The sequence below is a fragment of the Dromaius novaehollandiae genome, chromosome 8 (assembly GCF_036370855.1).
Source record: "Dromaius novaehollandiae isolate bDroNov1 chromosome 8, bDroNov1.hap1, whole genome shotgun sequence".
Lineage (NCBI taxonomy): Eukaryota > Metazoa > Chordata > Aves > Casuariiformes > Dromaiidae > Dromaius > Dromaius novaehollandiae.
The window spans coordinates 28452158-28478453 of NC_088105.1; the positions used below are offsets into that span (position 1 = coordinate 28452158).

The following is a 26296-nucleotide window of genomic DNA, read 5'->3' on the forward strand; positions in this document are numbered from 1 at the left end:
GAGATATTTTTCATGAGCAGCTTATTTTTAAGATGAGTTGGGGAATATGCTGCCAGTGGACAGGAAAAAAGCAAACTGTCTGATTCCAATTTCATTACTTGAACTACTAGAAAGCTGATTACAGCTATGCAAGAGAAGTCTTTTTTTTTGCAAGAGAAATTAGTTTTACTTACGAAAATAAGCAAGGAACTAGGGTTCTTCTCTTCATTCTTCAAACAGAACCTAGAATCTTTAAAAAAGCAATCTTCGAGATTCTTACCTCAGCTGTGGAAACAAAGGAGTCCGTTGATGCAATGCTCAATGTATCTCGAAGGCAGAAATCATCTGTGTTATCCTTTACAGTAATGTCTGTATTCTTATCTTTAAAATAAGAAAAATAAACTGATAAATGGGATTTTTTGATAGCCCAATATCTTAAGAATGTCTTGATTCTTTTATTTTTTTACAGGTTTGTTTTAATCTTTATGTAACAAGTCAGTATTTTTCATATAAAATTGATGAAAACATGCATGAAACTATCAATTAATTATATTTTACAATTTGTACAGTACTTCTTTTGGAAGGCACACCACTGTACTACTATGAGAGTAAATTCTCTTCAGACCTGCCAACATATACAAAGGTGACCATATTTTTCTGTCTTTTTCTCTAACGTGGACTTACAAATACCTCTTGTAATATTAGAGATTTTAAATGAACAAAAAAGAGGAGGAAAAAAATTTCCCAGGGGTTTTGTCTTTTCTTTCATAGACCTCTGAAGATAGAGGTATCTAAAGATATTACTTTGCTATAGTCACCTCAATGGAAAACAGAGTATTCAACTCTGCAGTGTCATATAACAAAGGCTCAATGTTTTAGCAGCCAAGAAGTGTTATTTTAAATTAAAAAAATTCATTTGTGCTTCTCTTGAAAACATAGGTACCTACTATTAGTTCCTCAGATTCCTCAGACTCTTTGCTGAAACTCAGCACTGTAGTTTTTAACTTCTATTGCTATTTCTTAAAGTGTAATTTTAATTTCACTAAATTTTTATTTCTTTTTCTTAAAAAGAAACACTAAAACCCATAGAATTCAACACTAACTATTTATAAAGAAATGAATCTCTATGAAATACTTGTTATATAGAAATAATCAAGATATCTTTTGTAATTCTGACATTTAATTATATATCACTTGTACTTCAATTAGCTTTGACAATAACTTGAATCTTATTTTATTTTTCTATTTCTCATGCCTTTTTCACTTGCCAGCTTTCCAGCAGTGCAAGAAGAGTTTCAATTCTTCACTATATCCTCTTTTCCCCAAAATCTTTTCCATCAAAATAACACATCGGGAAGCATTTCCTGTAGTACTGGAATTATTAAGGCCTTTAAAAGAACTGATATTCTATGCTTAAAATCATCTGCAATACAATTTCCCTCAGCTTTTCCTATATTTTCAGATTTCAATTCCTGCACATACTGCTAGCATATATGGTTTTGTTTTCACCATGCACAAACACTTTCACAGAAGGATTAAATTCATAAGTCAGTAAGTCAGACTTTGGCTTGATGTGGCCCATACTACATTCTCAGTGAAGCACAGGCATTTATTTTGGGTTACTTTACCTTCAGACATTACACATGTGTTGCTAAAAAGCCTCTGTTTTATTTCCAACAGTCAGCAGCAACCAGCTACCCAATGTCATCCAGACCTGTTGCTAAGGCAATACCTTATAAAAAACACTATTACATAGCAAAACGGCCACATGCCAATATACTGGAATGGTTTACTCATCAATTGAAATGCTACAATCCACATAACTATTATTTCAGTGGCTGTTATGGACTTGGAATGACAGTTTAAAAATTATGCGTAATGATAACTGTCTTTGACTATATTCAGAGATGAAAAAGTTATTAAAAGTTTGGACAGATATTTTACTAGATACTGTTACACAACATTGTTGAGTTAGGCTGAATCCAACTTTTAATCACAACTTCACCAATATGCCTCTGAAAGTTTCTGATCTCTTCAGATACTTCTTAGTAGTTTAATCTCTCTTCAAACCTCAAAACCAAGAGCAAAAGTATTGCAACATACAAGTTGGTTGAGAAACAATCATATCCTATACTAGAATCTGAAGAGCTAGAACCGAAAACCAAACTGTGATCTGTAAAGCATATGCTTGAGGTCTGGTCAGAGCAGATTAGTAGCATGACATTTCCTTCTTATTTCTAGCTCACAATTTGCATTAATACCCCTCTAATACTATATTAAATGCTTTTCTAATATGACTTTGTCACATAAGCAGCTGCTGAAACTGCAATACTGTATAAAGTAGTGAAGCACAGGGATGTATAGCCTGGTCTCAGATTTTTCCACTGAACCTTTTGTTTGGTTAAATCCATAATAAATTCACAATTAAAACAAAAGCTTCTACTCCTCACAGAGAGAAACCCTCTAGCACATGGTTCAAGTGCAACCCAAAGCAATATTGTTTTCCTGATCCTCCCAGGTCTGTAGGCAACATGCAACACTTGCTTTGTAACAACTAACACAAATTACAAACTGTTACAACAGTAACACACGTGCCATATTGTTAATGACCTCACCGATGGTTTTAGTCCAGATGTTAAGATGCACCTACACAGAGCGCAGCTGCCAAGTAGTCTCAACATATTGACTTATTCACAATTCAAAAACATCTCCTCTACCCTCATAGGGAAGTCCCAACTTTACCTTAGACTGAAGTCTACAACTCTGTGGATATTGTCTGATGATTATGGTGTTACATGCAATTTTACAGTACAATTTACAGTACAATTACAACAAAATATCCTCAGTGTGACATTGCCATATTTAACTTTGGGCTATGTGATGATTAAATATAAATGGGAACAATGCTATTTAATTAAAATTTATTCTGTATGTATCTAAAAATGTGTAAATTAGTATAAATGAATGAACCACAGAATTTCCAATCCAAGATAACACAGAATCAGGGGTTAATCTGTAGAGGTCATATCTGCCCTGCTACAGATTACACAGACCTCTACAGTTAATGATACTGATAGTAAAAAATGTTAAAAGAGTAGCTTTTCTCTTAAATACCTAAATTTTAGTTACTACTTACATGAAGTGTTTACTTTTTTGATACATTTTTGCCATGATTTGACATATCATCTGATCAGTTCATAAGTGACTTCTATGATGCAGAATACCTAAATAAACTACAGCCGAACTTGGCAGTGTTCTGGTGCCTATGTAAAAAAGATATAGGCATCAAGTTCTATACTCAACTTACATTTTTCCAGTGCAGACACAACTTTTCACAAAACTAACAAACAGCAACTTCTAAGCGCTAGTTGGTTTAAAAGTATTCATAGTATAGCTTTGCATGTCCTCCCCCCACCTTCTTTTTCAACCCTGATTGCACCTTTAAACTTATATTAATCATTTGGCACTGAAAATGGCATTAGCTGTTTTCTTACTTGTTATCAAGATCATTTATGAGACTCGTTATCAAGACCATTTATGACTGTCAGTCTATGTTACAGACTAATAAAACAAAAATTTAAGGCAATCATTTTATAGGAACTTTACTTTGTACAATCACCAGAAATTTCATGTAGTTCATGTTGAAAGAGCAAAAGAAAAGAACTAATTTTTCTAGTAATCCTTGCAAGAATCATTACTAACATCAACAAAAAATATGCTACTATGCAAGTGAGTGACCAAATTCCTGAGAAAAGATGATTTTTGTCAGTTCATTTTTGTTAGGAAGATTACTTAATACGTAGCTAACTCCAAAATGATTCATTACACATGCCTATGCAGAAATGAGAGAAGGAAAAAATAAATAAATAAAAACAAAACCCACACACCCTTACTCTGTTGTTCCAGATCAGAATGGGGTGAGAGAAGGGAAAGCTTATTTATTTATTTACACATGTGAAAAGCTTTTTTTTTCCCCTTCTTGTTTAAGACTATTTTGTTGACTCTGGTAGCATTAATGTTTTTATGGAATAGAAATCATTTGTATTTGTTGAAGGAGTCATAACTCTGTTTTTTCTAATATGGGCCTAAAACCTCCACCTAGCCAAAATATTTTCACATATAAGCTGAATATGAAATATCTATCAAAGAAAGTTCTCATTACTACAAAAAAGGCATAAAATTTACATGTTATGATAGATTTGATTCAAAAAAGGCTGGTAGTGCTAAGTGAAATACTAGCATCTTTGACATGCGGTATGTCCATACAAATCAGTCTACTCAAAGAAAAGAAAACAGCCTTGAGAGCGATTTCTGGCTTTCCCATTGTCACCACCCCAATACCCCAAAATAACCTTAGCCAAGCAGGTGCTTATCAATACCCACACTGTGCAGGGAACACACCATTATGAAAATGTTAGAGTAAAAATTAAGTTACAGCTGGAGTACATACCATACACGTACGAGGAGAACATTCTTAGACACAAGAACATGAGAAAAGAGACAGCAGCACAATGACAATCCGGGAATGAACAGCTGCAAGGAGAACCCACCCACCAGAGGCTGCATCTGCTGGGAAAGTCATCCCAAGTTCCTATGTAGTCTAATGCTTTAAAGAAAGAAATACTAGCGAGCATGTGCGCTTCATATATACTTTACTTATTTGAGCAGCCAGGGCTTTATTTAGGGTTCGTTTGCCTTTGTAAAGAGGATGAAGTAGAGTTTTGGATGCAATATTGCCAAAAGTAATTGCCACAGAGACTCTTAATCGTAGTACCTGAAAATGCACAGGTGGTTCTAAAGTTAGATTAAGGGTATTCAAAAATGCTAAGAATATGGAACATGGCTTAAGCATGTGAACTTAATCCTGGCTTTATAAGATTTTGCAAACAACTATCGGAAATGAGGCAACCTAAAAAAGCCCTTTCACTTCTGTTTTACACAGTACTAATCTAGAATCTCTGTCTTTGCTCTGATCGGTTCCTGTGGTAAGACAGGCCAAAAAGCTAACCGTCCAAACTCTCGAAGGAGAATTTGAGCTTAGAGATAGAAATGCACTCAAATTAATGTTTTTAAATTCTTAAAACATATATATGCTATCTTCCCTCCAAACCTGCATGAAACATGGCTGCCATTTGCAAGTGGATTTTACACTTATGTGCAGTAATAAAACAGGAAAGCACTTATCTGCTGACAAAGAATTTAAAGTCAAGGAATCTAGTTCTGACTGTCACCATAAAAGCTGTTGTTCCCTATTCTCCCTAACACTGCTGCATCAGTGGGACATTAGTGCGGTTACAGCACGAGCAGGAAGGCAGGATGAGACAGGCAGAGCACTTCTGAATAACTTCAGCCAACACCTTTACAGACACCGAAGAGAAGAAAAGCTTGCAGAGGAAGCCATTTACAGAAAGCCAGCTACTGTGTTTTGTGCTGGTCAAACTTCCTAGACATGTTGTTTCATGCCTAGACAAAGGAATTAAAATAATCAAGTTCAGAGAGCACAAACTCATGAATTATTATGTAATCCAATTCCAGCGAATGTGTCCATCTTCCAGCTAGTCAAAAGCAGCACAGTGGTTTGTCAGCACTGTTGCTGAAGCATCCAAAAGCAGACTCCAGCTTTATTTACATTTAAAAATAGTCATAACTCAGAGAGTGTTGAGTGAATACTCATTAAAAAAAATCATCAGTCCTACCAAGCAGCTAGTAACATATTTCATGCATGAAGTCTTCCAACATGCACCTAGAACCCAGTGAATATTACTTCTTGTCATATTTACAAGTGGAAAACAATCTCAATCTTCAGATGGCCCTTCTGATGACTGAGTCACACAGCAACTGGTTTAAACAGGCAAGGCAAGCACAGAGCAGGGTGACCAAACAGCTCATTCTTGATTTAACAGCTATTGTTAAGTCATGCATTTATGTTCTCCAGTAAAGTAAATATCTAGGTCCAAGAAAGGGCTTATATCTAGACGCATCTCACCTTACTGTTTTTAACCAAAGCTGTTATTGACTTAAGCATAAACATATATTTTAGATCAGAGTCTTCTAAAATTACCTAACCAAATCTTGTATTCTACCAGTATATCAGCATGTATTGTAAGTAAAACATTTCTCACTGGTCTTTGCCAAGACCACTCTGTGATGCAAACCAAAGTGCAAAGAGCAAGAACAACCGAGATTCATTTCAAAAAACACACTCCTGTGCTATTCGATCACTCCAAACTGACTGCTAGTAAGTGTTCACACTTCCCGGAGGCCCCTGTTGTGAACACACACCTTCTGCTCACCCACACAAGGGAACAAAGCAGTGGTTTAGTGGAAAGGAACAACTGAGGAAACTGGAATACGGGACAGCAAGGAGTATTGAGTATTCACAATTCCACCTTCCTCTTAGTATCTGCAGACCTTCCTATGTTCTCAGCCACCACAGACCCTTTTTCAGGTAAGCTTCAACTGGACTAACTGCTAAGCCTTCAAATTACATCCTTCCTAAGGAATGCCTCAGTAGTTTATATGCACAGAATGACTGTCTGCTTTTGTGCAAACAGAAGACCAAATCTTGCTTCCTCAGTAGAAGCTGACTTAACTGACCTTCCATGCTCCACTTTCCAAGCATAGCTATAACATTTCAAGGTCCACATAAAGCCTTCCACTACAATACTCTCACACAGATTTAAGAAGACTTTTTTCCCAAGATACTAGATGCTCACCTAATTATCCTTATATCCTTATATAAAACACAAGTTGATGTTCATTCACTTTGTGTTCCATATTCAAATAACTGTACCAGTCTCTCTGTTGGTTTACTAAGAGGCAACTTTACAGCCAGTCTTCACATATGGCTGGAGGATAGTTGTCAACTATTGCACTACTTCAGTCACCTGTATTTATTACTTTGATATTATCCTTAATCCAAAAAGAGTCCAGCTGATTAAAACAATGTATATGAAAGACAGTAATTCTTCATGCTTAAATATATATAAGCAAAAAATATGTATAAAAATTGAATGGTATGAGCAATTACATTTACACACTTCAACAAAAAATCCACCTGAAAATTGAGACATGCTGATTTGCAATATTTGCCATCTGGAAAGAGATGTGACTTGCTCAAAATAAGCTCATAATCTTTAAAAGAGTTTCCACATACTTTGGAAAAAGCAATAGCAATTTCTGGGATGTTTAAAATAATTCATCACTTTCAGATCTTCTAGATACTGACTTTGCCCATAAAGTTAAATTAGCTGCTGACCACCACATTTTTAGTGATGTGTAAAACAGAACAATATGGCTGCTGCTTTTATATTCTAAAGCAATGAAAATATACACCTTAATGCTCTTACCTAGCTAGGAGAAAGTAAACATCAACACACCTGAGAAAGGAATTTAAGTATATTATCTTTCTTATAATCCATCAGACAAAGCTACATTAGAAACTTTATCATGATAATTGAGAGTATTAGAAAATATTATACAGTTTTTACATTTTGGAATGGTGATAGCTGCATGTTTCTTTCAAGATTTAAATCCAATAAACAAGTCCTCCATATATCCAATAGCTGAACTGGAATATTTTCTGACAGGTGCAAAAATTTTTTAGAGAGACAAGAAATTATAAAAAGGCATTTAACTATAAAGAACGTGGCCTCTGGAAAACAGTCCCCGAATCATTGCAGCATGCTTTATTGTAAAACTGAAATCTCAAAATAGAAAGACCTCACCAGAAAAAACTCTGCAATTCAACTCTCAAGGAAGATTTAATGTATACAGACCTATAATAGATTGCCAAAATGTGAATTTTAAGAATATAAAGCCACATCTGTGTATTTAATAAACTGAACTAACACATCATAAGTGCTGACAGCTGAGGAACCAGCTTAGTAAAGAGGATCTCTCTTCTAACATACTAAAACAGTCCCAAGATTATCTTGAATGGCTCCAGATAAAGTTAATACAAAAGACGTGAAATTATTCCTGCTGCTACCCATATTTTACATTTTTAAGATCTCTTAATACTTCACCACCAGACTCATCTTTTGACACCTGAAATGCTCATAATAGTAGTCACAATGCTGATATAAGAACTCACCAATGCAAACTGCTAGAACTTACTTAACCTCTTTGGCACAGGGGCACCCACTCTTAATAATGAGGTCTTGGTTCATGAATAAGGTTCCTAGGAAAATGATAATGAGAAAAACATGATTTGGCTCATCATCTTCATTAATTGCAGAACCATATTTAATAACTAAATCTGAACACATAACCTATGTGTAGATTAGAGCCTATATGTAGGCATAACCTACATGTATAACATACACATACAAAATGAGTGTATGTGTATGTTGATTTCCCTGGTATACTGCTCTGACTCTGCTTGATGTGAAAATGTGATCCTGAAACAGATGATCTGAGATGTATATCCTGCATAAACTGTGTGTCAGCATTACGTTTCTCTCCATCATACAGATTTTCTTTGAAAATGTAAACTTAATTATTCATATCTGCACATTATAAGTTTTGACATTTACACAAGGTTACAGTTTTTGGTGCAACTTTTTCTTTATCCTGAAGCTAAAATCAGTGAATCTTGTCTGATTTTAAGGTCAAAATTCCTAACCCTTACGGGGGAATTTGATTTCTGACCAGCCTCCTGTTTTCAAGTCTAATAAGAAGATAACAGTTAGCTTCTGTACTCATACTTGATTTAAGACAGAAGATTTGGCAACCAAGTTTGCAGCTTTCTAATCTGGGCAGAATCTGTTTAGATCGATGTGCAGACAAAGTTCTCACTTTCTCCTCTTCATAGGAGTACTCCATTCTCCCGTATTTTAGCAAGCATCATATCTATTTTGGCCACAGCAAAGTCTAGTTTGAATTCCAGTGATGCTTATTTTAAAACCTAGGCTGTCCACTGGGGATTTATAGCACAGTACTGTGAGGACTGCCAGATGCCTTAGTCATCAGATTTGAACGTCATTGCCTTTTCTTAGTTTTTCACATTCTGAAAACAAGCACAACATACCACTATTTTTGCACAGACACCTTCTAGTGACAATAAAATGGTCTGTTCAGTCAGTGTGATAGCACATTAACTCATTGTGATACAGAGCAGATTTAAAGTACACCGTCATATTTACAGGAGAAGGAAATACAAGGCTAATTGAGACTTACACATCTAGAATGAGCTCTTTAACACTCTCTCTACCCCAGAGACCTCTATAAGCACATTAGGTAGTGAAGTCTTCTCACCAGACTTGAGAGGAGTCTCAAAGGTAAGTGAACTTCTTATCTCTTCTTATCTCTGTTCTAGCACACCTGTGTAAACCTACTGAAATCTGTGAGCACTTAAAGCAAGATTGTGCATTACTAGTGGTACCCCTTGCTTCTTTCCAAGTCACTGCCACCTTCTTCGCTTTCCACCATGCTGCTCTTGATGGAAGAGCAGTTAGTAGGGATGCTTAGTGATGAAGGCCAATAATAACCAGCAACTGTTGCTCAGCACCTGAAACCTGTTGCTTTAGAAAGTTCTGTAAGTGGTTATATTAAAAAAAGGAAAGAAAACTAGTATGCTAGTACAAGTTATTTTGCTAGACAGTGAAAGGTATGGGATCACCTAGCATATTCTCTTTGAAGTGACATTTTAAACACAAGATTGCCAGGAAAAAAAAAAAAAAAAAAAAAACTTTCTTTCAACCAGTATGTTATTCTTCAGGGATGTTCACATTTCAAAGCAAGACAGACAGAGGATTCCACATGTTAATTTGTTCTTCCATTAAAAGAAAAATGTACTCTCTATGCATTGATAAAGAAATCTATTTTAATAGCATTGCTATAATAGTATTGCTAGCCATATGAACGCTATTCCTGAAAAAAGATTACATTAACATGCACATGATTCAACTTACATTTAAGAAGAATGTGATAAGAAAAGAAAGATTGATATCTTTCTATCCCAGGAATTAACAGACAGATAGAAAGACAGTGCTGAACTATTCAAATATTGACACTGAGCTAAGCATCAAGAGATGCAAATATGTATGTGATATGGACTAATACTCAGATTCTGTATTCAGAATGGAGATTCTAGTATTATATTTGACACAAATTTACCAGATGTGAGGCAGCTTCTACAAGGACAGCATAGTAAATCCAGCCTTCACTTGAATTTCAGTGTAGAACATTCTTACAAAATTCTGCACATCTCTAGTGAAACCATTCTGGAATGTGACGGGCTTCTGCAAATTCAGCTTCACAGAGCATACACTTTATGAATCTAAGTTAGCAAGACACATGCTTAACTTTAAACAATGAGACTTAAAAAAAAATATTTTGAGTGCCCTACTGATAGGGACCTACATGCATTCCACTTGCACTCAAGAGTGGGAAAGAATGAGACAAGAATCCTTGAAAAGTAGTACTGAATGAAGAGTTCCTCCTCCAGACCTTTAGTTTAATAACATTATTTACCAAATTTCAATTGAAAAACAAATTAATAGTTAAGGTTGCTAAATACATTAGTAATAACATATTAATACCTTAATTTTACTATAATCCGTGCAACTTGCCCCTGGAAGACAATTTGACACTGGTTTAAAGTCAGCAGCTACCCAAAAAGATGTAGTTAAAGTATATAGTAAGCAGATGTAGTTGTAGTATACAGTCAATATATTTATTAGCCATGGTAAATTAGAGTAAAATAAGCTCAATTATAGTAATAAGATAAAGCAAAGCTCTGATAATAGAGAATCTATGTAGTGTAAGCTATCAGGAAATATTTATATGTTTACCTTTAATTACTTGTGGGCATATCTACATGTAGAACAAGGGCAGCTTTAAATAGCAGCAGAAAGAACAAAGCCTGGCGTGATCAACATGTGCTCTGAATTGGATGCCGTGCAGTGCTATGATACAACCAGGCTTATTAGGTAAGGTGGAACATAGTGCACGGCGCAGATATCTCAGAGAACTAGAAAACTGACAGCAATTTGACAAAAGACAAGTTCAGCTTGAGCCTCAAAAAAGACATATCAGAAATAAAACACAATCCCTAAACAATAGCTCATTTTTGATAACAGTTCTAGAAACTGAGTGCATAAATACGTGCATGGGAGAAAAACGATATATTAAATAACAAGCTTTAGTCTCTCTATTGTTATTGATCATGGCACATTTTGCTATAACTTTCCAGAAAGATGGATTTATTCCCACAAACAGGTTCAACTTTGAAATGTTTCAAGCTGAGACAAAAGTTTAAGAAACAAAAGAATGTTTAGGAAAGGAAACTCTTATAAAAGCTACTTGTGCATCCCAGTAAAGAAGTAAACAGTTTGGGGAGGCATAGGAGGAATCAAACTGCAAGCCCCATACACCTGCTAAACATGTCTTGCTGTAGCAATCAAGTGTGGACAAAGCTAGGATGCCCAGTATTCAGCAGCTGCTGAGTAATGTCCAGTGTGGATACACTACAATCATTTAGGACAGACTGATGGGTCAGAGCCTCCAACTTAAGTTGCAGTGGGATGTAAACGTACTAGCCATGTAAGTTCAGAAAAATACTTAGCATTTGCACATGCTAACAGAGATACAATGCTTACCATATAAGCCCTTGCAAATAAGCTGCTGACAAAAGTTTATCTACTTTCAGTGCCAACTGAACTACTGAATTAATGCAGGAACTATAGCACTCACAGTTAAATTTTCACATTGCTGATTTTACATGATTCTGCCAATATTTTATTTTGATATTATGTTCAAAAGCAAAAAGGAGAGGATAAACTGTAGTTTGTGTTCTCAAGATTAAGCTACCAAACTGAGCTGATTATCCTGAAATCTTTTTATATCCTGAACTAACACTGTTTATATTCCCCCCCAATTCTGTCTCTCCTTCTCCCACTTTGTCCAAGAACGTTCCAGACAAGCGTCTCCTAAAATAGAGCTTAATATAAGAATAAATTGTTTTAGTAGAAATTCTAAAACAGGAATTAGCCCTACAGGCCAAAACATGTTCCTGATCATCAGTTTATATAACCTCACACTGCAATACTCCAGCCAGAAAAATAAACACTTATCCCACCCTTACAACTTGCCATCTGTCTGGTATGATTTTTCCTGCCTCTGGAACATTAATACTCAGAATGTATATAAACACATAGAAGTTAAGTGTATATACATCCTTTTTAGTAAGAAAAAGAATTTGTAAGCTATAATTTGTTAAAAACATACCACAGGAATACATAAGAGAAATACAAGAGCACCTTTCCCTTTAGGAAGGCTGTTTCCACTTATTCCATATATCACTATTCAAAGGTGTTCAAAACAAAGAGAAGTTGTCATTTAATCAAGCCCTGAGGTGTGAGGAAAATAAGCACTTTTCTTTGCACAAAAAAAAGAGGTGAATATGTGTACTTTTGGGAGAAGGTCAAAAAAAAAAAAAAAAAAAAAAAAAAAAAAAAAAGACAATTGAGAAGCAATTGACCCAAAGTACTAGAACCTACGATAAAATGCTTCCAAAAAACTCTTCAGAACCAGGAATCTTGATTAGTGCGGCTAACAAAAGTGAACTGGTAGAGCTGACAGACGAGATGTTAAAGGAGCACTCAGAAAATAAGGCCACTGCAGATAACGAATTCTCAAAAAAACTTAAGTATGAAATTGGTGAACTAATAATTCTAGTGTGTAACTTATCACTTAAGCTAGCGACAAAAATAAAAGGCAACAATACACCATAAATCTTTAAAAAGGGCTCGGTTGTTGATCAACTAATGCACAAGAAAGAACAACCTTAGCTACATGAACCCAGTGATGGGCTTTATATTAGCAACAGCTGATATAAGGTGCATGTGATCATCCTTTGCTACTCTGGTAGAAAATACAACTAGAATGCTGAAATTTAGTAGAAAACAGAAATATCAGTATCCCACAGCAAGCCCTTATTCTGTCCATATCTTAAGAACTCTATATAAATTCCGGTCAGGAGTATTCAGAAAAGCATACAGTAAAGCTAAAAAAGGTATACAGAAGGGTATCTAGCATAATCACAGGTACAAAATGCTTTTCACACAAGGAGAGATGACACCTCAAAAAAAACAAACAACCCAAAGAACCAGATGGTCAGATGTAAACTTGGCTATGGTAGTCTAATAGGAGTCTGGAAGCCAGGAGGTTTGCCAAAGGAAGGCTCTTATGTTCAGTTCTTACACTCCTCTCAAATCTACTGCCAATCACTGCTGGAGACTGGATATTGAACTAGATGGACCTACAGGCTGACCTGTTCACCTGTTTTTACACTCTTAAGTGAATTGCAATGTCACTTTCATTATTATTAAATAGTAATTACTATACACTAAATAGCCTTTAAAAACAAAAACTTTAATCAATTCCATGTAAGGTCCCATGCTAGACATTCATCAGGAATATTTATAAGTTTCTTCTCATATCATTTCATCATTATTTTAGGTCTTAATCCAAGTTTCCTCAACTGGTGAATTAAGATCTTTGTCCTGTCTTGAAGTAGCTTTTGATTTCTGTTACCCTTCTGTTTATAACATTAGACCATTTCTGTACGATGAAGAATTATCTAGTCTAATCCTTGACAATATGAATAATGATTAGTCAGATTGATTTGAATGGTTTGCTGTCCTTTCAAAAGGAAGGAAAAACATCCAAACCAAATAACATCTATTAAAAAAATATTCTGTTCCAACGTACGCAAAAACATTTTGGACAGCTAATCTAACCTTTGTTCTGAAGATTACTTAAATTATATGGTACTCTTCAGTAATCATAAGCAGGCTTGCATCATTTCCATGAATAAATTCCAACCAAAGATTTAAACTTACAACTAATGAGACACTGAAATACAGCTCTTTGGAAAAATCATTTGATCTTTACACTCCTTTTTTGATTAGGTTCTAAATATTAATGTTCAACCACTGGAAAAATAAATATGCTGTTTTGAGATGTGCAGAAAATTTGTTTGATGAATAATAATTTATTATAAGCTAGCAGTTTATTTCAGACTACCTTTGAAAGTTAGCTTGCTTCAAGATACCTTTAAACCTAAATATACCTCTAAAGTAGTGTCAGTCATGTGTGTTTGCAGTTGTAGGGTAAATGACAGATATACTGATAATACAGCATGGGTCAACTAGTCCTACCTGAAGAGTATCGCAGGGTCCTAACTGCATAAACTGCTCTACAGATGCAGAGAAGAGACAATCTTGCTAGCAAGAGGTTATAATTTGAAGACAGAGTTAAAAGGCAGAGATTGCAAATACAAAGAAATACAAGGAACTGGCACAGTTTCACTATATTTCCCCCCTTCTATCAGAGATTTAAGGTAGATAGAGTATAAAGGGAAAAAAAACGGAGAAAGAGTAATTACAGTTTCCCTGGGTAATTCTAAGGAACCAGGAAGCTGCTGTTAAGAAGAAACCTCAGGAAAGATGATAGCAGCTGTTCACATGTTGTAAGGGAACACGCAGAAATGGTTGAGAAATAGTAGACAGATTTTGCCTTAGAAGAACCGAGAAGAGTTATACTTGAACAGCTAATGGAACAGAGTTTGGAGAATTTAAATCGGGGAGGTGGGCTCTGTCTCAATCATGAGCAGCCTTAAACATAAAGGAAGAGTAGCTTGTATTTCATTTGAAGAGAAGCAGCTGAGGGAGAGGGCCTCCTTAAGGGACAGACCAGCTATCTGGTCAGATAATAAGCCACGATGATTTTTAGAAACAACATTCAAGTCTATCTGAGGGAAGCAAGTTGTAAATGGACAAGGTAAGACGTGAGAACACTACAGCAGCCAGGAAGAGAGAGACAAGGGCTTAAACTCCATTTGGGCTGTATGGACAGAGCAGACAGGTCTCAGAGATGCCATTTAAGGAAAAGCAACAACGTGTATAAATAGCCTGCATGCTCTGATCTAGAGAGCAGAGCTGTTGGGCAAATGGCAGCAAGGGTCCTCAAAAATCAGAAACATATGCTCTTGCAGATCCTACTTGAAGTGTTTTCAGAAATTTGTATCCACATCACCCCTCAGCTGACATACAATAAAGGACTGAGTTCTCCTATGCTGGTTCAGTGCAAGGTAAAATAGATTATCTTAAGCCAGTACTGAAAAGATTAACTCATCTGTTTTCCTATGCAATGAAATGGCATGTAAGCTTCAGCTTCTAACATGTACACAAACATAACACTCAGATTATCAGTTATCATTGTAAAGATATAGGTTATCAAATACCAATCTGATTCAGTACAGGTCTCTTCACTGCAGGTCAAAACAAAGTTATTTTGCGTTTTTATCGTAGTGCTGCTAAAATTAACATAAGAGTACTACTGAGAAAAAAAGAGCATTACGATCCTTTTATACATGCAAATTTTGCAGAAATACTTCTGTTTGCAGTTTTCAATTGATTTTGTAACTAATCTTACTCTACTATTCAGCATGCTACATGCATAGACTCTTTAGCCAAGAAATTTGCTGATGCGGTTTAGAAAGGAATTGTTATTAATATTGGATAAATATGCCTTTAAAGAAAATTTTCAATATTGTTCGCAGCAGAAGACATACTATCCAATTCAAACATCTGCCATTTTAGTATCTATTGTGAGTCAGAAATGAAGAGTTGCAGCAGTAAGTTCAATCTAAGAGACAGTCAATAAAAGACAGCAAGCTTCAGCAGTTATTGAACTTTTGTCAACTGTAATAGCTTAATTATGTTCAAAAGCTGTGGGGATATTTTGTTTTTGTTCTTTTGTTTTAATAGGAATGGAATGATTTTTCTGGGCTTTCGCTCAGACTTAGTAATACTGTTTTTGTTCCTTTATAAGAACATTTCTTGCAACGAAAATGTTTCCACACTTAACAAAACAAAACAAAACCCCAAAGCTATTTTTCACTTTTGGTTCAACTTGAAATACCCATATCCCAATTATGTTTCAGCCTCTACAAAAGGTTGTGTACTTTTCTGAGAAATGAAGAAATCTTTGAATGTAAATTTTTCCTCAGGGTGCACAAAGCAAGCAAAATATTTCAAACAGTCATGAAAAGTTAAGCTACTTTGAAATCATTTTATAACTAATATATACTACTAGAAAGCAAAACTAAGTGAATTATTACAAATTTTTCACTTCCTGATTGGGGCCTGCCTGAGAATTATAAATACAGAAACTTGTCTTGTGTAACCAAATAAAACACAGTACTCACAGACTAAAACTTATCCATTAATGTTTCAGAGACAGGAAGCAAAATACAGGCACTAAATATTCACCTGTGGACAGCAAAACATTACAGAAGTCTGAGCTAGTAAAAATACACAAAAGCGAGCTTTCAAACACTTCACTGACTATGCAAATTTTTTTGTTTATTTTAAAAGCATCTGGAGAAAAGGTTTCCAATAAGTAAATATATTCTCTGAAGAGTTTCATCACTGAGTGCTGTGCTCATTCTCTCCAAAATGCCAGACATATCTTTGAGTGTGAGAAGAAAATTAAAAAAAGAAACAGACAAGCCTACCATGAAAACCATCCAACAACACAGATCTCCATGAGAGATCTTTTGACTGCGGTAAATCAAACAATTTATTTGTTTCAAATGGTATGAATATATAACATAAAAATGCTAGTAAATATTTTCAAATAAAAACTATTTAATCAATGTATAGGTTGTAAAATTACTATAGAAAAGTTTAGGTGCCAGTGTACACATCACCACTGGTTTGAGTGCCAGCATTCCTTTTTACATAGAAACCAGAATAATAAAATATTAGAAATTCAGTAGTGACAGGGAGCCCAACGATTTGAGAATTCTACCCTTTGACCCACAGTTCTGCTCATAAGTAAAGCTATTGTTTCTCTCCTAAATCTTTGCATTCCCCCCAAGTTAGATCGACTAACATTTCAATCTGCTAGAAGCTATCTAAACAGGGAGAAGTCTTCCAGGACAGGCTACAGAGTATTGGAAGCTTTTAACCCTCTACCCCCTCACATCCATCACTCAGAAATAACAAGATGAGTATTTTGTTTCACCGTTTTCTGCCAATTGCCTTCTTCCTGACTCGGCGTAGCTTATGCCTGCCTGAAGAAAGCCTGTTTCCAGGCTTCCCATGTTGTTTTACGGTCCTAAGAGGATCAGCACAAAAACAGAACACAGTTTAGCCCTATGTTTTTATTTCTACAAGTGTTATGTCAAAAAGTGTTTCTGCTATAGAAATCCTATTTTAGTTCAATATTTGCTGCTTTATTTATTAATTCTATAAGTCCAGTGGAGAATGCCTCCAGAGTGAACATAGTTGTATTCCATTATTTAATCTATATTTAAAAAAATTTAAGCCAGGCCTATTTTCACTGTTTAGGACTCAACAGTAGCTTACAGAGTTGAAAAAAGTGATTTGCAATCAATAAAAAACTGACAGAATTTTACCCACAGGCACAAGAGGGAGGTGAGGTATTTATTTATATCTGCAGCTTTTGCACTGCTGAAGTTGAATATTTAGAAGTATGGGGAAGAGAAAAATATATAATTTACATGTAATTAGAAGAAAACCATTTGGAGGTGCCAATTTACACAGAAAGGATCAAACAAAAGGCAGTCAGACTATAGCATGCAAGCACTTCAAGCAGTGATTGACTGCTCTGATAACTCATCCTATACCAGTCATAGCAGAAAAGAAGCATTTCAGGGCATGGCGTGAAAGATGGAGTGGTTGTAGTGATAGGCTCCAGTCTTCCAAGAGGACTCCAGGTAACTTATTCCTGACTCTCCCCTGTAGCACATTACCATACCTCCTCCAGAAAGCTGTTTCTCAAAGTTTGTCAGCAAAATTGTTTAATCAGGCCAACCAGCTTTAACTAGCAAGCAGGATCACAAAAAGAGAAACGAGATGTGGTATGACAACTGTTTGCAATTTTGGTATACAACATACATATGCCAGAGGAGGTAAAGTTGACACCATGTCTAATGTTTGTGGGGGGTGGGGGCAAATCATTATGACTAATCTGGATATATATCCTCAAAAATCAGAATATCTTATAGAAAAAGCTGAAAAATCCCAGAAATCTATGAAACTTTTACCTTGGAAAGTTTCCTTCCTGATCAAGTTTGGAGCTCACTATAACTCTGAGTTTCAGAACAAGAAATGCTAGTCAGACATTTATGAAGTACATCTCTTGATAACACTTAATCGCATTTGTCCAACTGTCAGAGCCCTGTCTCCATCTGTGGTTAATCACAAGTACTTCAGATGGAGAAAATGGAAGAAAGAAAATCCACAGACTGTATCTAACCATGATATGCATCAGATGGAAAAAAAAAAACCCATCTGCTTACCCTCATGGGCAACCAGCTGAAACCCTGAAGCATAAGCTTTTGTTATAACCATTTTAATGACAAGCTGCAAGTGTCATGAACCTGTTACGAACAATAAAGGATTTTTCTTGTTCAGCCTAAGTCCATGAAATAAGAAGAAAAATAAGGGAAGACAAATTTAAAGACCAGAAAGACTGCAGTGATCTACCTGTCCCAGATCCATTCCTTTCTCAAAGAGGAATAAAACATTCCTCAAAAGAGCATTTAAAAAACCCTCTTTGTTTAAAACACTGAAATACCTCCAACAGTGTTTCAGAGGGAACTTACTTCAGAATGTAACTTGTTTCACTTAAACAACCAGCCACTGGATCTTGTTATGATCTTGTCAACAAGGTCTGAGTCCCCAACACCACATACCTTTTCCATGCGTAAGTAGCTATTCAGAATGAGCAAGTCACCTCTACGTATTCTCTTCAGTAAAGAGCTGGGCATATTCAACTTAAACCACACATCGTTAACTCGTTTTTTCCAAAACACAGATCATTTCTGTGGCTTGTTTTGAACCATCTAGTATTTGCACATCTTCTGCAATATGAACACAACCGGACACAGTATTCTAACAGCAGCCTTACCAGGCCCATACAAAAGCAAGATCATACCTCTGCTTCTGCTCCGATACTGTCCTTTCTACATAACCCAAGATTAGCAGTGGTCTTTTTTCTACAGCACTGTACTGAGCACTTATGTTGAGACTGTCATCCATGATTCTCCTAAAGCATTCCAAGTCAGTATTCTTCTTAAATCTCTCATCTAGACATACAATTCCTAGTTGCCTCTATTTTGCCAGATGTAATTTGTTAGATAGTGACCATTTAAACCACTTTTTACTAACCCTGTCCTTTCATTATTCAATGTTTTTAATACCCTTAATGATCATTTAATCAGCTTCAAGCTCTACCATTGATCTTACCATCAACTACATACATAGTTGATAAAATTAGAGCATTTAACCAAAAATCATCCCTAGGATACTCTTCTACAGACTTTTCCCTTAACTGTGGAAAGAATTATCAACAAATGTTCACACGTCAGTGAGCTTATTTTTACCCATATAACGTATGCTGTATCAATTCCAAATAATGGCGAAGTCTGAAACCTTCAGTCCAAGAACTAGCTACCATGAAACCATACTGAATGGCACTAATTACACATTTAACACTTACTCTATGCTAACAGAACTGCAAATTAGCAACACTTATTTCATTGGCATCACACTTAATCTGTAGTTCGTTGTTTAGCCTTATGCTTTTTTTTCTTTAATTCAGAACTAAATTGGCAGTCTTCCAATCATTTGAAACATCTTCCATTTTCCAAGATTAGTGAATAGTAAATGATGGATCACAGTGCTTTCCTTATTGAGTTTCCCAAAGAAGTTCTGGGTATAAGTTATCCAGGACCACTCATTTTGATTTAGCAGATGCTGCCTCTTTTGCCACAAATTATACACAGTCCTATCAATGTCAAAGATAGAGCAAAGGCATCTTCATTTCTGTCTCTGTTCACAACTGTCATTGGTATTTTGCAGTAGAATATTACCCTCAGCAGCATAAAAAATGCTGTATTATTATTTCATTGGGCCGCTGAGATTTCATAATTTTCTTGGACTCTCTTGTTCTTGTGGCTCTTGAACCCATCCAAACTATTTTTCCCAACAGACACAAACAAAGAAAGTCGGAAAAGTAGCCAACACTATTTTTACTATTGTGCTTCCTAGGAGACTACTATATAGTTTGAACAGAAGTGAAACAAAAAGAGTATTGCATCTTAACATGTACAGTTTTGGACAGAAAAAGTCTGTTGAGAGCACCTTTCAGTTTCAACTAAATTACCAAAGAAAAGCAAGGGGAAAAAATGCTACACAAGAACTTCTAGGATTCTCCCAAACATACTTTCCTGTCTCTACTCACAAAAGTCTGGATCTCAGACATCCTAGTTCAAATATTCACACACTACACCGAGTAGTCATACCCTACAGGAAAGTATATTATCAAATAAATTGCAAGTGAATAGATATGTTTTACGTAAAGGGAAAATACTGAACAAAAACATCGTCTGTATTAAAACCTTGCAAGTGCCACTGCATTTCTGAGACAGTGTTCTTTCTGTTTATGTTCTAAAACAATGTTCTGAAAGAGTGAAGTATTCTCTAACACACTACTTGCTGTTCAAACTATGAATTCAAGATAACCAAAAAAGCCCTGAATCCCAAGCAGTCAAGCACTGTTTTCCCTGCTCATCTGGGCCAGCACAGACAAAATTCATAATAAAGTAACTGACAATCTCTACTCAAGAGACCACAGAATGGTTTCTACAAAGAATGTTTGAAAGGAATTCAGTTTCTCAGAACATTCTTGGGAAACAAGTATCAAATTCTCACATCTAAATAATATCAATTTAAAACATTCTAGGGTAACTAAGCAAAACAATGACTAAATACAGCAAACATCACACCAAGTCCTTACAATACGATTTCCTTAATTTTGCCTGAAGACAGAAATTACGAATAAACTTCCACTTTAATAATCAATATACACTGCAGCTTTAGTAGGCCCCTATGGTCTTAGGCATCAAAATACAATAGCCAAACTCTCTTCTGCTTTAAGAGTTACATTAACAGGTATATACAAATATGTCAGAAAGCCAGTTTTGACCTAAATTTAACTCTCACCTTACTCAGAACTGTATTTAGTGGTTGAAGGGTAACACGAGGGTTAACAGGGGAGATGTACTGCCACCTGGTGCCAGTCAAGCTGAAAACTAACAAGGCTACAGACCAAGAACTAATCTCAAAACATGTATTTCCTTTTAATTCTATGACAATTCTTTGAAATCAGATGTTTGATTTTGAATTATGAAAAGGCTTAATAGTATCAGTCTTTAAGGACACTTTAAACCTATTCTTTAAGTAATCAAACTATCTTTATTTAATCAGCATCTAAAGCTTTTAATCAGCATCCTAAGCAGCAACTACTGTTACTATATTTACTATTAAAATATCCTGATTTTAGTCACTCATAACTTTGACAAACTTCAGTCATCAGGGGTGAGATCTTCTATAATGGAAATCTGCTTCAGGCTAAGTCTTTCTGGTTTGGCTTTGTTTTCCTGTAAAATTTTTTGAAACTGTGGTAGGGAGAAACACATACACAACTTGAAGTTCAAAAGACAAATGAAGCTTCTTTTGAAATGCTCTAGCAACCCCATGCTATAAAAATGGGTCATATATTCTTACTGCATAAATACTTAAATATCTGAGCCAACATAAACTTCAGAAATTTGAGGAGTATTATGCATTTTTTTTTTTAAGTATATTGAAAATCCACAAGGAAAAAAAAATTCCTTTCAGCTCATTAGATAACAATTGGCCAATGATAAGAATAATGTAAAGACTCTGAAATTTATTCTGTTTATTTACTGATACAGTTCTGCTCACTGAGTATTCAGTGACTTCCCCCCACAAGGGGCATTATTACAAGCAACAGGAATATAAATTAGGAGTACTCACCAATATCATTAGCTAGGGAAGTAGGATCAGAGGCCCCAAGGGTGGCCTCAAACTCCTCCTGAAGACGATAAGCTCTTTGAAGCAAGGATTCAAGCTTATGAATGAATTCAGCACTAATGATATCCTGCAAGAAGAAAGAAATTAAAAGAGAAAATCTTCTATTTGTTTGCAGTCTATAAGGCTTCTTAAAAAAAAAAAAAAAAAAAAAAAAAAAAAAAAAAAAAAAAACACACAAAGGATATTAAGCCTTCAAAGAATTCATTGTGCTCCTCCACTAATTTCCCCACCAACAGTATAAGGACATCATCTGATGGATAATTCAACATCCGAAGTACCTTTCTACAGATATTCTACAGAATCTTTCTACACACACACACTTTATTTAGTGTAATAACATTAAAATCTAGGTTAAAAATATTTTAAAAGTATCCATGATATTTACTGCACTAGAAATAGTTAAGAACATGGGAGCCTAAGTTTATTTTAAATATTTTAGCATTTAGTTCAGGAGAACAAAGGAAAACAAAAAAAAAGTTCAATCACATTACTTCATGTGTATTCATAAATTGTTCATCTTTCTCAAGACCTGCATCTGCACTAAGGAGATTCTCTAGGAGGATTCTTACATAGTCCTACAAGAAATGGATGACCCAAGGGATCTGGTTCAGAGAAATGATTAAAGAAATGCTTCGTGGCTTGATAATACCATCCAGAAGTAAACACTGATGTAGCAACAAGTGCCAAAAATAGAAATACATAAGTAAAGCTAATAAAAAAATTAAATAGGATGTACTTTAAATCCTTTTAATCCTTTAAATACAGTATCACTAAATGGGAAGTCTGAATTCACACTCAGTTTCAGTAACTGCATTAGAAGTTGAAAATACTTAGGTAACAAAGCCCAATGAACTGTCAAGCAGCAGCAAGCAGCAACAGTATATTACAGCTTGAATATACTTACTTCTACATTTTCTTCTGCAATTGCATCTCCTGCTCCTAGCTTGATGGAACTACAACTTGCTTCATCCTCCGCTTGCCTGTTACGGAAAGTTAATGCCTGCTCCCATCGACGCAGTGCTTCCTCAAAAAGCTCCATACCTAGGGGAGATCAGGAATACCTCCATTCCATCAAACACACAGCCTCCATATGTCTTCACATTTTAGAGTCACAGGAAACTATGTGGATAATAAGAATGATTATAGCAGAGATGTAAATTTTTTAGACAACAATTCCATCTTAAAAAAAAGAAGAAATTAAAAATCAGATGTGGGGTTTTTTTTGTTTTTTGGGTTTTTTTTTAAGGTAAGGAAGTTCACAATATGATTAAAGTAACAGACTTCAGTGGTATTTTCCCTATTTATTTTTTTAATTAATTCTATAGCTTACTACTAAAATAAATATAAGAATCAAAAATATATTTTTCAGAAACTCCAAATAAAGTAAGATTTCAGTATTTTATGGAAGTGTTCTTACAACACATGCCTGCAGGAAGATATTTTTTCCAAAAAGGATTGTCCTCACAGTACAGGAGAAAGAATAGGCTTGCAGGACACTGTAAGAACACCACAATAATATTGTGCAAGTGTCACTTTGATATCAAAACAATCAATTACTTTCTTGCATTGCTGTTAGATGCTGAACTTTCTTATTATAACCTACCCATCAAATACAAATTTTCAGGTGTGGTCACCGGAATATTGACAAGCTTAATATCATCCTCCTCTGCTTTATCCCAGGAATTGGAATTGGCACAAGCACAACTGTGACAAGAGGTGGCACTTTGGACCTGAAGGGGATGGGGGGAGGGGAGGGAGGGGAAAAAAAAAAGCATTATCATACTGAGCATCCTTAAAAATACATTCCTACCAGAGTACATTACGGTTCAGGTTATATATGTAGTCTTACTTTTTGAAGTACTTTAGAAAAAAGTACAATTATTTTCAGATCAAGCATAATGTAAATTGTCTTCTTTAGCAAACCACACTCTAGTATTAATAACAATGCTGTGGAAGTCAGTATTACTCTCTTTCTAGAGCAAGAAAATAATCATTGATTTATAATACTGTTCTTCAAGCTGAATTTGATTATAGATTATTAAAAAAAATACAGGGAAAAAGAGCTCTCAAGAATAAAACTTGTTGTCTAGGCTGACATGAACAGGATCTGTTATGAGATCTGCGTGAGCCTTTCCTAAAAGGAGGGAAGCAGATACAGACAGACAACATATAAAGATACACAGGCTATTACAAAACTGCTAAGGGCACATGGCCAGCTTCATTCTCCCATCTGAGGATACCTGAGGGAGGAAAGAAGGGAAAAAAAAGAAAAAAAAAAAGACTTCAGCTGGCAGGTGAGAAACCACTGTGTAAACATAATCATGAATGCCTAAATCAACCTGCTTTCTAGGCACAACATTAGAAAAGCTATGCTGCATGCAAATTCTCCTCAACCTGTAAATAGTTCCTAACCAGAGCTGCTGACCACTGAAACAAAGATCATACATAGCCCACAGAACCCTTACCATAGTAGCTACCATGCAGCAGCAGTGCAGGAAGAATTTTCATCCATTGCAATACTCTTACCAGAGGACCAATGGCCTTTACCTCTTTTTCCTCTTTTTCTAACATGTCTGGAAGTCTCTTGAGCTATTCTTATGACTGCACTTGTGCAAAGAAGTCATACAACTCCAGAAGTTTGAGCATCTCCAAGCTCTATTGTCCCTGACTCCAACTCTAGGAGCAGCTGATCTGACTGGAGGAGATCTCACTACTCCTCCCCACTCTTCACTCTGGTTTTGCTGCCACACCCTTGTGCTAATTCTGGTGTTCAGAGATTCAGTTCAACACACTAACCTGGCAGAGATTTATCCATTTTTATTTATCCTAGGTAATTTTTCTGCCAAGTCAGTGAGTTGACCCACTGAGGGGTCTAAAATGCACCAGAGCAGTAAGTACGTGGGTCAAGAGCACATAGCCAAGAGCAGGACACAAGGGGAATCCCCTCACTTTCAGCAGCACCAAGTTGTACAGATTTGGCTCATTCTATCTCATGGATACTGCACCCTTGTGAAGTTGTAAGACACAAGACAGGAAGGGTCAGAGAGAATAAACACAGAAGTTCAAGTGAAGTCCCATTTACTTTGTAGCTGCTTAAGATCTCCAACAAAGAATCTATATTCACTGTGCAGGAAGTAAAGCAGCCTTTTTCATATACAAGCCATTTTATGTGCAGGCAGCATCTCTAGCCTTCTGAGGTTCTGCAGCTTGTTCTGGAAAGTTGTTCCAACTCAGCAAAACCATAAAGTGCATATCCGGTGCAGGTTAACAGACACAAAAGAGCTTTAAAACACTTTTACTTACCGAGGCCAGACTCTGAACTGAACCGGAGTATTTACTGAAAAGTCCTCCATTTGCATAGATACAAGACTGAGATCCTTTTTCCTTGGCAGAGCTCAGAGAAAGAGTCAAGTTTTGCCGGCTACTGGAACAACTAGAACCTAACAGATATACTCATTTTAAAGCTTCTGCAAACTGAAAACACTGTATTTGGTGTTACCAAGAACTATCAAGAATTGTGTCTAACCTTTTCAATAAAATCCAGTTTAGAAGTAAACAACAATTACTTTATTTACACTTCTATATTAGAACTATCTACAACAATAAACATGCACTTAAGCGTAATTATTTACCCATCCTATAAAAATATCAATCCTCTTTTCTCGGTATACAGATACCTCCAGAAGAACCGTAAACCCAACAGTTAATATAATTTTGATTATATAAAAATTAGTCCAAATAATGATTAAAACATTAACTTTGAGAATAACACCAGCTAATTTGTAAAAATACTGCAATTTTGTTCTTTTTTGTTTCTACTTTAACAATTCAAATGTGCACAGCATTAGAAGGAAAATAGCTTGTTTCACTACTACATAGTTATGCACCCCCGTTCCCCACCCCATCCCTCTTCTTCCCTTCCAAGAAGCACAGAAACAACAACAAAAACAACTTTGGGGGTCCTTCATGTACCTTTTTCTGATGCAGCTGCTTTGGTACATTCTAATACTATATGACCTGGTTCCCACGGTGACACTTTCCTGTTCTTCTTTCCACGTCTTCTTTTAAAATGATGGGCCAGAAAAATAACAGATATTGCACTCACTGCTGTTACTGTAAACAACTTCTTTAACCCAGGGGAAAGCTTTATCTGAAAGCACAGAACCATTGAGTTCATTGTAAATTTAGGCTCCTAACTCTCACCTTGCCTCTTACCCTTGCTGTGGTGTGTTCAACCTAGGCTATACCTTGTTTGAAGAAGGTAAGAGATGCTGCTCTCACACAACCTGAGAAATCACCAACTCTGAACAAGAACGGGCTCTAATTGCTTCCTAAATGTTGTGATAGCCCGTAGGTGAGACAAAGCCCTCTCACAGTTT

The 26296-nt window shown here is 35.7% G+C and overlaps 1 protein-coding gene across 1 annotated transcript in view; it reads right to left on the reverse strand.

Moving 5' to 3' along the window:
• The window catches only part of MIGA1 (mitoguardin 1), a 46889-nt gene that overhangs the window by 16676 nt on the left and 3917 nt on the right, over window positions 1-26296 (reverse strand). Inside the window, exons 3-8 of the mRNA XM_026096763.2 lie at window positions 25890-26067; window positions 25221-25357; window positions 23521-23647; window positions 22822-22958; window positions 21861-21984; window positions 260-360 (exon numbers count right to left, since the gene is read on the reverse strand). Of these exons, the coding sequence (XP_025952548.2) occupies window positions 260-360; window positions 21861-21984; window positions 22822-22958; window positions 23521-23647; window positions 25221-25357; window positions 25890-26067 (804 nt within the window). The remainder of the gene's footprint in view (window positions 1-259; window positions 361-21860; window positions 21985-22821; window positions 22959-23520; window positions 23648-25220; window positions 25358-25889; window positions 26068-26296) is intronic.